Source organism: Eurosta solidaginis, chromosome 2 (genome assembly GCF_040869045.1).
Source record: "Eurosta solidaginis isolate ZX-2024a chromosome 2, ASM4086904v1, whole genome shotgun sequence".
Taxonomy (NCBI): Eukaryota; Metazoa; Arthropoda; class Insecta; order Diptera; family Tephritidae; genus Eurosta; species Eurosta solidaginis.
In genome coordinates this window covers 203,072,415-203,084,136 of record NC_090320.1, presented here as the reverse complement: position 1 = coordinate 203,084,136, position 11,722 = coordinate 203,072,415, and the positions used below count along the sequence as shown (strand labels likewise).

The following is an 11,722-nucleotide window of genomic DNA, read 5'->3' as shown; positions in this document are numbered from 1 at the left end:
TTTAAACCTTATTGCTAGTTTCACCGCTTCATATATTGCCACCAATTCTCCAAAAGTTGAAGTAAAAACCTGGTCTATTTTGAAAAGATAGGATACCTTACTTTCAATGTCATATACAGCACATCCCGTACTATTACCTTCAACTGAGGCATCTGTGGCCAGTGTATAGAATTCCTCATTTACAAGCTCGTCCAATTTGGCATAGTACAAGGCTTTTAAATTTTCTCTTGAATATTCCCTTTTGGATTTACTTAATTTCGAATATGTAAATTTTATATTATTATATTTTTGAAATCTTGTCTTTGTATTTATCTTATCCAAAACATGTCTAAACTGATTATATGCATAGCTGTAACTCGATTTAGCTGTGCTATTTTTCTGTATACTGTTCTTCATTTCCGGGTTCAATAGCCATTGTTTCGTCAATTCTTTGGAAGTTAACCAAAGCGCTCTGGAGAGTGGAGGAAGTTCACAGGCCAGAGCATATCTTGCATACTTTGGTGTGTTTGGTGGGACACCCAGGCATCTTCTCAGAGTTTCATTTACAGACGTAATTAACTGCTTACCTGCTCCTTTTGGCGCGTCTGCAAACGTCGTGTTTGCGTATTCCGCTTTCGATCTAACATACGTTTTGAATAAATTTACAGCATTTTTGGGAGCCAGACCTGCCCTAACTGTTGTCAATTTACTTATGAGGTTTTTTGCATTTATGATGGAGTTTTTAATTCCCTGCACATGTTCTTTGGACGTCAAATTGGCACTGACTATTCTGCCTAGCCATTTTACTTTTTCTACTTGTTGTATGCTATCTCCATTTAGTTGTAAATTAAACCTTCTTTTTGTAGTGCTCATGTACATGAAACACGTTTTTCCTGTATTGAATTCTAAGTTAATTTCCTCACAAAGCTGTTTAAAATTTGTTATATTAGTTTTTAATCTCAACAGTGCCTCCTCGTCTGTTTTGCCATGGCAAATTATTGCCACATCATCCGCATATTGAAATATTTGTGTATTTTCGTCATTAATCTCATGCAATCTTCCAGTGTACACATTGAACAATATGGGCGAAAGACAACTTCCCTGCGGTAGACCATTTTTAATTTGTATTGTGTGTTTTCCTAAAGTCAACTTTCTGTATGAAAATAAGTTAAATATCCACTAAGCAATGTTTGGATGAACTTCTTTCTGTATTAGAATATTGTAGAGAATTTTTAAATCAACACAGTTGTATGCATTTGAAATATCTAGGATGCATGTGAAAACCTTGTTTTTTTTGCTTTTTACCTCTGCAATGTAGTGCAAGGCTTCATTTAGACACATCGTGGCAGATCGATTTTCCCTATATGCAAAGCTTCTGTTAGGAATTACTTTCTTATTTTCTATAAATTCAGTTAATTTATCTTTTATCATCATATTGAGACTTTTTACGACTACAGATAACAGTGATATGGGTCTATAGTTTCTGAAATCATCCAAGTCTTTCCCAGCCTTAGGGATAGGGATAATTTTTATTTCCCTCCATTCTGCCTTTACTGTATTGTTCTTAAAGTGTTCTACTAGCGCATAAAACAGACCCTCTTTTGTCTTAATTGAAAGGTCTTTTATCATATCAAACGTGATCCTATCCAAACCCCCCGCAGTAGATTTTTTCTTGTTTAATAACTCAAGGAACTTTTCAAAACTAAAACATAATTCCTCCCTTAATTGTTGCCCACTTACCATATCCTGCTCAGATATGTTTGTGCTACTTTGTTTTACTTGCTGTTCAAGTTCTTTAAGATAGTTCGCATTATCTTCCTCTGCCCATAAATTTTTTTCGCCGTGATTCATGTTGTGAACATTGTTCACAAACCGCCACGCCTCCTTAGCATTTGGGTTCATGTTTATTTCTTCAATTTTTTCCAGATAATTTTTCCTTTTCGCTTCCTTAACTGCTTTCTTCCATCTTTCCGATTCAATTACTGCCGCTTCAAGGTCAAATACATTGCCTGTTTGCCGAGCTTTTTTCCTTTTGGCTGTCAGGACTCTATAATGTTTTTCCAGTTCTTTATCCCACCACGCTTTTGGTGTGTATCCCGTATTGTTCAAATCAATAGTTGCTTTCTTCCTCGCATGTCTTAATTTTCTTTCAAAGTCTTCCAAATCTATGAAATCTACCGTATTTAAATTATCTTGGAGCTTTTTTCTAGCTACAAAAAGGTTTGGTTGTTTGCTATTTATCATTTCTATGACTATCGGCTTGTGATGGCTGCCACCCAGGTACCCATCATGACATTTGAAAGCTGGTAGTCGTCCCATGTTGGTAAAGGCTAAATCTAAAACCGAGTTCGTATTATAATTAGCACAGTGATATGTCGCCGACCCATCATTCAGACATATCCAATTAATATTGCTTACAGCACTATGTAAAAATTTACCTTTTGCAGTATCCACTACATCCCCCCAGGTGCACATCCGTGCATTAAAGTCCCCAAGGAATAGAACATTTTCAAATTTTTCCAGATGAGCTAAAATTCTACTTACTTCCAATTCAAACATTTGTGTACCTAGGTTTGGCGGAAAGTATGCCGTGCAAATAGTTAAATTCGTTTTTAAATTAGTTGTTTTTGCTATTAAAATATCCTGATCAGTATGAAATTTGATTTTTGTAAATTTTATTTGTTTTCTAAAACCAATGGCTACTCCTCCATACCCATCGGTCCTAGTTTTTTTTAATAAATTAAATCCAATTAATTTGTGATTACATTTTTTTATGTCATGAGAAAATATCTCCTGAAGGCACACTATATCAATTTTATTTTTTTGATTAAAAAAATCTATATGACTTTTGTTTGATTTTAAGCTTTGCACATTATATTGTAGTATTTTTATTGTGTCCATATTCATTATTTCGACTTTGTTTAACTGTTAGCCTCTCACTAACCTGATTCTGACATAAGTTTTCTATGAGCTGCACTATTGCATCATTGGTGTCTATATTAAATTTTTTCACTAGCAAAGTTAGCAATCTTTCTATTTCTCCTACTTTCGTCCAGTTCTGCTTTTGATAGCAGGGTTCTTCCGACTTGTTTTCTTTCCTGGTATAACTTTTCTCTGGTTTGGCTGTTCGCACGTTCCTTGCTACATCACTATATCTATTTCTTGTAAGACGTTTGTTTATCACTTTGTCATTGTTAATGCATTCCACATTTGTTTTATTCAATATCGGAAAACTTTCATCCATTTCTTCTAAAAGACTAAATCTGTTGTTGTAATTAATGGCGCTATGATACGTTTCAAACGCCTCAACTTTTGAAACTTTCTTAACCGTCATTATTTCTATTACCTTTTTTTCCTTTTCCCATTTAGGGCAGTTGTTTCTATTCAGAGCACAATGCTCACCACTACCACAAAGAACACACCGATTTGGTTCTTTACAATTTTTTTTTTCGCAGCCTTCATCTTTTCCACACATAATACATCTGGGCTTAGCTCTACACCCCATTCGCGTGTGTCCTAGCCGACCACAGTTATAGCATTGCCTAATTCTTGGAATGTAATGTGTCACCTTGAATTTGACACAGTAAATATCTATAGCCTCAGGTATCTCATGCCCTTCAAAACCTATTTTTACCGTGTAGGTCGGAACGAATTTTTCTTTTTCTTCCGGATCTCTTTTGGTTATCCTAGTGACAGATGTTACTTTTATATCCGTGTTTATATTACTCAATATTTCATCATCAGTGAATTCTAACGGAATATTCCTTACTACTCCTACAGTTTCTACAAATTTTTTGGGTATGAAAGGTCTGAGCCCTAGTTTTTTCACCTTTTCATTGTTTACACATTCATTTGCATACTTATGACTTAAAAAATTTATTTTGAATAATGTTCTTCCAATTAATTTTATGTTTTTAATTCCTGTTACATTTAACTTCCTGATTTTTTCCCATAAAAAAAGCCCATTACTAATTTTTACATTTTTAAATAACTCACTTTTGGAGGAGTCCACCAACACACTGAATTCACCACGGTGTCTTTCCGTGTATTCCTCACTTTTTCTTTCCTCTCTCCTATCTTTATTCTCCTCTGTCTCCATATTAATTTCTGCCTCTTGTTGTTTATTATAATGTACACTCTTTATACCTGCTTCACTTCCACTTGCCTGTACTTCACTACATTTAATATTGTCTTGTTCTTTTTTACCAACATCTTTGTTTTCTTCTTCTCTACCTTTACTTTGAACACTCGTGTTATTTGCCTTCTTTCCTTCTGTCCCTATGTCCATACCCTCATTTGTCACATTTTGCGTTTTTCTTGTTGCTCCTGTCCCCATTTTTTCAGTCATTTTATTTTCATTTTGTTTGCGTTCTGCTACCAATTTGGTCCACTCACTTCTTGGAATTAGCATACCTTGTAACGGAATCTGAATGCCGTTATTTTTTTCCGTTTTTAGTTTTTTAGCTTTTAACTCCCTACCTAAATCAAACTTTCTTTTTTCTTCGATTTCTAACTGCTTTCGTTCATTTTTTGTATTTCGCCTATAGCTAGTCTGCCTATTTCGATTCCTATATTCCAAAAAACCCGTGTCTAAGTCATCTTCCACGTCCGTCTCCATGTCGTCCGCACCAGCGTCATCCCTGACCACTGCCTCCGACGCCCCGGCGTCGGCCATTTTGTATTTTTTCCCCAGTAATACAGCGTCTTCAGATACACTTACCAGAATTTATATTTCTAATTAAATGCTGAAAATGTTTTTGAATTTCACTTTTTTTCCACTATTTACTATTTCCAAAATACTTTTAATGACAATTTGTACAGAGCACTCTTTTACCACTGTTATTTAGACAACTTTTACAATATAAGTTATATTCTTCTTTATAGCAAAAAGCCTACCACCTTCACAGTTAGAGAGTACAACGCCGAATGAGTCTTTTTTTTAGTACAAGATCGATTGTTGACTAAAACTTGACGTCGATTTTATTGTATCTGCGGGCTGGTTAAATGAAGTAAACAATCCGAAAACAGAATTGGGCATTCGTATATATAAAAAAAAAAAAATAATTAGGAAGTGTTTGCTATAACCAATAATTATTTGATTTGTTCCAATCTACGTTGAGCATAAGTAGTAAGGACTTAATGCGCTATGAATTTCATTTATAAAAAGTGATCATTTCAAAACAGAAAATATAGCAATTTTGGTTGACTTTCTCCCTCCGCGCACTTTTCTTCATTGTAAATTTTACCAAGTAGCGCAACTACCAGCTGATCGGTGAAAATTCGCACATTCACACGCACAGTTCTCGACTCAGTTTCAAAAAAAAAAACTTTAGATTATTTAATGCAGATTTTAAAGTGAGATAATCCTTACAAATTTATGTATACAAAATATATATGGCGTTTTTGTTGTTGTTAAAATAATGGTTTTATTTATATTAAAGCTTTTATCATTTTTTTTTTAACTTTGAAAAATCTCCGAACACCATTCCTTCATTATATGACATTCGACTGCCTAGTCCACTGCCTTCCACTCTATTCGCAACATAACCTCTACTTAAGCTGCCAAACTATATAGTAAACAATGCTTTTCTTGATGCTACAGACAATATATAGTATGTATATATGTAAATTGTTTCTAGTAGACACTGCTTCAAATATATACTTTTGTTATAATCTCTTTTAGAAATCGAGCAGCAAGTACACAATAGCGAGCGTTGTTCTCATAGCTACAGCAAAGAAAATAAAGAGAGACCACTCGAGCAAACGTTTGGTTGGGATTGGTATAAGCTATTACGTAGAAATCCACAAAAAGTATTCAAGCGCACATACAAAAGTATAAAGCAACAGCTTCCCCGAAAATGTGAGTTTTGAACACCAGCAGCTGTAGCAGACAAACGCAAGAAAACTATTTTTCGTCTGTCTAATTATAATATCGTTTTGGAAGCCAATCAAAAAAAATTGTGATTTAATAGTTTAAGCGAATTGCAGCAAATTTGGCAAATTATATATTAAAAATCCACATTGTGAAAAAGTATTTTGGGTCATGTGTTTCATGTTTGCACGTTCTGACGAAGTCAAATGCCTTGCCTATTAGAGAGTGTTCGTTACTCTCAATATATAGCTATATACCAGTAATTCAATCATAAAACAGACACGCACAAGTGGCAAAGACCTTGCGATTAATACCAAATTGATTAAAGTGCACATTGAAAAATGTCGAAACTGGGAGTTTTGTTCTTACTAACAGCCTTCGTGCTGGTAGTGAATACAATGCCCGCCAACGCAGCTATTGCCCACGCTCATAAACACGAAATACATAATAGTAAGGAACGTGTAAAAGATGGAGTAGTATATGCTACACGTGATGTACATCATCATGAAGACGGGGAACATAATGTGGAATTCGATCATGAAGCCATTATTGGTAAGGGAAAATTGTAAATAATTAAAAATACATCTACATGATAGAGTTCTTCAAATAATAACTTTGGGACGATCCAACACCCGCCACACAATTCCAAACCACCTCTTATGAAAAACAGGGCATTTGTCTGAAAGCACTATGCTTCGGTGAGCTCTTTTTCCACTCTCATTCGATGACCGGCGTTATCAAAGATAACCAACAGCGGGTGAAAAAGCCTAATTTATAGCTTCTCAACCCAATTGTGAACCTCGCCTACCCGTGGCGACTCCTGTTTCTTAATAGCCGAGGCTCTGGCGACACCACGTCCCTCATGGAACTAGGCGTGTGGGGCGGGATGTCCTAGAAGGTTCAATGTGGTCATATTAAATCGTTCCCGAGATGGTCGGCTTGTACCTTAATGGTGCTTGTTATCGGAACGTACCGGATCTATATCCGGCAAAGGGCCATCAACATCGACAACACTCCTTAAAACACTCGGGGAGTGTATTTATAGCTCCAACAATTACAATAGCACCAAAAACTCATTCTCAGATTCCTATGCCGCATATTCTACAAATTGTTCCATGCTATTACCGACAACTTAGTGACCTCCATTTGGCCCTGTAGTGTCACCATCTCGATTCCACCATCACCATCTCTATTCAACGGTATTTGAACACTGACAAGAATTTATAATTAAATTAGCAAATTTTTTATATTTGAATTTTTCCAAAGATGGGTAAACTAATTATGAATACCTAATATCAACTATTTTTAATTTTCAGGTAGCGTCAAAGAAGCACAAGAATTCGATAAGCTCACACCAGAGGAGTCGAAAAAACGCTTGCTTGTACTTATAAAACTTATGGATTTGAATAAAGATGGCTTTGTTGATCGTCATGAGCTTAAAGCTTGGATTTTAAGGTCTTTTAAGTGAGTTTTATGTTGCCGATTAATGCTCACATTTATCTCATACAAAAACAAATACTAATTTACACTAAATCACATTCATATCATCCAAAGCCGCTAGAAGTTTATATGTGCATATGTAGTTTATACTAAAATTAATTTATACAAGGTATTTGTTTTTACAGTTGCGAACTTACTAAAGCGCTAGAAACGGGTTTTCTACGCTGCTGGCAATGTTTAAACAAGAAAAAAAAAATTTTTACTTCATTTGCATTTGTATTGACCCTTAAGAATTCTAAGTTCGTTGACTTCATGTAACACATACTAAATACAGGGTGATTGATGCAAAGACTATTGCCAGAAATTCTTTGTATATAACTAAATTTAACTTAATTAAGATTTTATGCAAATTCAGTTTTCCAGTTACAACAACAAAGGGCTTATACAGATATATGCTGCATTACTCTTGCAATCGAACTCTCTTACTGAGTTTGGTAAATTTAAGTAGATTTAACATGCCATTTCACTCGAAAGTGAATTTCAGCACATGCCTTATAGGGTCAAAACTTTTTGTACCCATTTAATTTTTAATAATACTTTCGGCTCTATTTATGGGATCCGTTGGGGATCTACCAAGAACAATGTATGGACCCTTAAAAGGTCGTTGTTGTTGTATTAACGATAAAGACACTCCCCGAAGGCTTTAGGTAGTGTTATCGATGTTGATGGCCCTTTGCTGGATATAGATCCGGTACGTTCGGTAACAAAGCACCATTAAGGTACTTGCCCGACCATCTCGGGGACGATTTATATGACTACATTAAACCTTCAAGGCCATCCCTCCCTCCCCACCCCCTAGTTCCATGAGGAGCTTTGGGTCGCCAGAGCCTCGTCTGTTAATGAAACAGGATTCGCCGCGGGTAGGTGAGGTTGACAATTGGGTTTGAGAAGCTATATATTGCGCTGGCAAACCCCTTGAGAGGGTTGCGCTGCACAACCCCTTGAATCCCATGAGTTTTCACTTAGAAACTTTTTATGGAACAAATACACTCAGATTGTTTGTCAAACTACTGCCGAGGGGCGATCCCGCATAAAAAATCGTTTATTCTTAATGAAAAAACCTCCTTCTAAATTTTTGATGTTGTATTGTAGGGGATTTGAACCCAGGCCTTTCGGTGTGTTAGGGGAGCGCCACACCACGGCGGAAGCCCAAAGTGCTTTGGTTAATTGCTTTAATTAACGCAAGTCTTAACAAATTTCCAAAATTTTATTATAAACATAAGCGTTCAAAAATGTCTTAGAGCATTTGTTATAGTGTACATACTTTACAAATATATAGTTTTCACTTTTAGCCAATTTAATTCTATCTATACAGAAAACTTGGCGAGGAAGAAGCGGCTGATCGCTTGGAAGAGATCGATATGGATGGTGATGGCGTAGTAACATGGAAAGAATATTTGAAAGATAGCTTTTCTATGGAGGATGAAGATGAAAAGAAGGAATTAATAGATTTTGACAGCTACGATGAAGAGAAAGAAATGATTACATCCGATAAAGAACTATTCAAAGCTGCAGATTTGAATAAAGATGGCGTACTTGATGCCAAAGAATATGTTCTCTTTTATTCGCCAGAAGAACATCCAGAAATGTTACCTATAGTATTAGAACACACATTACGCGAAAAAGATGCAAATCATAATGGTGAGATAGATTTTGGGGAATTCATTGGCAATACTGGTGAGAAACACAATCGTGAATGGCTAATTGAAGAGAAAGAGCGTTTCGATCATTTAGATGACAACAAAGATGGCCTATTAACGGGTAATGAGGTACTAAATTGGGTAGTGCCGAATAGTGAAACAATCGCCAAAGATGAAGTGGATCATTTATTTGTATCGACAGACGAAGATCACGATGATCGTTTAAGTTTTTTGGAAATACTAGCTAATTACGATACATTTGTCGGTAGCGAAGCTACAGATTATGGTGATCATTTGCAAAATATAAATCATTTTGACGATGAACTGTAAAAAAGTAAACTATCCTTATATATATTTTTTTGTTTAATTCAAGTCATACCTCTGTAGTTTTTGTTTGCTATATTATTCGAAACCAAACGTACAAATAATTCTTTGTAAAGAACAAAATACAACAAACACATTGAAAGCACTGGTTTACAGCCAAAATGCACCAGAGACGCCATTATGAAATTCCTATGTAAAACCAGCCCCTGATTCCGAAAATCAAGGTTATTTTTAATTCTATGGACACGTTTTTGAGATATTTACAAATAACAGTTTTTCAAAAAAAAAAAAAAAAAAAAAAAATTGGGTCCACTTAATCATATATATCTCAAGAACGAATTGAGCAATTCCAAAACGGTTTGCAGCTTTTAAAAGGTAATAAAATTATAAACTGTGCATACAACAATTTTTACTAGGCCCTGCAGATTCAAAGATAACGAACAATCATTACGGATTTTCTTCAATTTTTTTTGTAAAAATATAAAAAAATTTGTACTTTGCGAGGAAGGATCTCGAAAACTTTTTATTTTTTTTTCAGATTTTTTTTCTCTCTAAGCTCTGTTTTATTACAAAAAAATAAGCTTTCATTCAACAAAATCGATGAACTAATACAAAAGTTATAAGCATTCAAATCGGTATATCCATATAGTAAAAATTAAGTACCCTACAAATAAAAGCTATTGTACATATGATTCTGTACTAACTCTATGAACTTATTTTATAATTGAAAAAGTTATGTGTCTTGTTTTGACTCTTATTTAGATTAGGATCGGTTTCTCTTATGAGAAACCAACATTAGTCACCCATCATAGCGACATCCCAGAATCCTTGATACCGACTCAATCATTTTCATTTGCTGGTGAAACCTTTCGCCATGCTCCTCACTTTCGTCGCCAAGATTTTGCCGGAAAAAATTTAAATGGGAGTGTAGAAAATGAATTTTTAAAGACATATTTACTCCTGAAAGAAAATAAAAAAGTATATTAGATAAATACATAAGTGACACATTAGTATATAATTTTCTTAGGCTGGATTTATCTTTAAATTCAGAAGAATTTTTTTGTTTACATTTTTCTCATTCTTGTTTGTTCGGAACTGGACGATGAATTCAGATTTAGGGCTATATATTCTCATGTAAATTTAAAAATTTTCATACAAATTTTTTGTTTATCGGGCAGATAGGTTCCAAAGTTAACTGAGAAAATGGTCTTAAATACATATATTTTTTTATTTACCCATTTCCGCATAGTTTTTGATTAAGTCGTTCACTATCATCTCGTAGTTAGGACTATTGTGTTTGCCTAAAAAAGAAGTAACGACCTTTTCAAAAGAATGCCACGCTGCTGCCTCCACTGGTGACAATAGTTTTTTGAAATGGCTATTGGTCATCATTTTCCTTATTTGCGGTCCCACAAAAATCCCTTCCTTTATTTTTGCTTCTGAAATCTCTGGAAAGATTGTCCTCAAATGATGAAAAGCTTCGCCTTCTTTGTCCAAAGCCTTGACAGAGATTTTGATAAGGCCGAGCTTGATGTGGAGCGGAGGTATAATTTTTTTTCCTTCTCTATAAGTGGGTAGTATTTTATGTTATCCACCCCAACTTGAAACTCGATTCGTTCTGGCCAATTCTTTATGATGTAGTGGTCTTGACGAGCTCGGCTATCCCATTTGCATAGAAAGCTACAGTCATTTGTGTATCCACTTTGTAGACCACATACCATTCCAACGACTTTAAGCTCAGCACATATTTTCCAATCATGTTCTTCGTATTTGATTATTTTGAGCAATTTTTGCATTATCCCATACGTTTCCTTCGTATTTACTGCATGCGCGATCGGAATAGATGGCTTTTGGTTGCCAATATGCAATAATACGGCCTTTAAACTTAATTTATTGCCGTACATGAACAATGGCCACACTATGGTTCACCAAACTGTTTGAATCAGGCATGCTTAACCAACGAACCGATATCATTTCGTTACGATAATTAACGTTAATAAACGAAACAAAGTCATTTCGTTTCGTTTATTAACGTTAAAAACGTCAAATTAGCGAAATGATTTCGTTTCGTTTTCTGCCATATCAAAACGAAATCAAATCGTTTATGTTGATTATTAATTTAAAACTATGCTGGCAAAGCTGATTGATGGCGGAGTCATTAAAGGTGAAAGCATTCGCCAAGCTGATTGCAACTTTTCTCATGAATTTTGACAGTACGAACATTTCTCAGAGTATTTTTGACATTACCACCAACGAATTACACAAACAAATTACATGGAGTTTGTGTGTGTATGTGCCCTCGTTGTTACCACCTTACGGCTTCACCATGGCTATAGCATTGCCAGCACAATTCAAACATAAAGTATCACGTTTTTGTTAACGTTTTTAACGTAAACGAAAGCTTTTC

The 11,722-nt window shown here is 35.0% G+C and overlaps 1 protein-coding gene across 3 annotated transcripts; it reads left to right on the top strand.

Moving 5' to 3' along the window:
* The first annotated feature begins 4,974 nt into the window (after positions 1–4,974).
* Positions 4,975–10,023, top strand: LOC137240526 (reticulocalbin-2). 3 transcript variants are annotated; one of them, XM_067766946.1, is made up of 5 exons: positions 4,975–5,334; positions 5,496–5,591; positions 5,663–5,839; positions 7,168–7,315; positions 8,667–10,023. In XM_067766946.1, exons 2-5 carry the CDS (start codon positions 5,561–5,563, stop codon positions 9,319–9,321), a joined length of 1,011 nt encoding a protein of 336 aa, XP_067623047.1. In that variant the 5' UTR covers positions 4,975–5,334; positions 5,496–5,560; the 3' UTR covers positions 9,322–10,023. The 3 variants fall into 3 exon arrangements, with proteins under 3 accessions (XP_067623047.1, XP_067623048.1, XP_067623046.1); XM_067766947.1 differs by having other exon boundaries at positions 5,091–5,107; XM_067766945.1 differs by lacking the exons at positions 4,975–5,334; positions 5,496–5,591 and having other exon boundaries at positions 5,675–6,403.
* The last annotated feature ends 1,699 nt before the right edge of the window (positions 10,024–11,722 follow it).

Coding starts and splice junctions, on each gene's coding strand:
- LOC137240526 (XM_067766945.1), top strand. CDS start 6,193: ATGTCGAAACTGGGAGTTTTGTTCTTACTAACAGCCTTCGTGCTGGTA. Junction 6,404..7,167: donor CGATCATGAAGCCATTATTG/GTAAGGGAAAAT, acceptor TTTAATTTTCAG/GTAGCGTCAAAGAAGCACAA. Junction 7,316..8,666: donor TGGATTTTAAGGTCTTTTAA/GTGAGTTTTATG, acceptor CTATCTATACAG/AAAACTTGGCGAGGAAGAAG.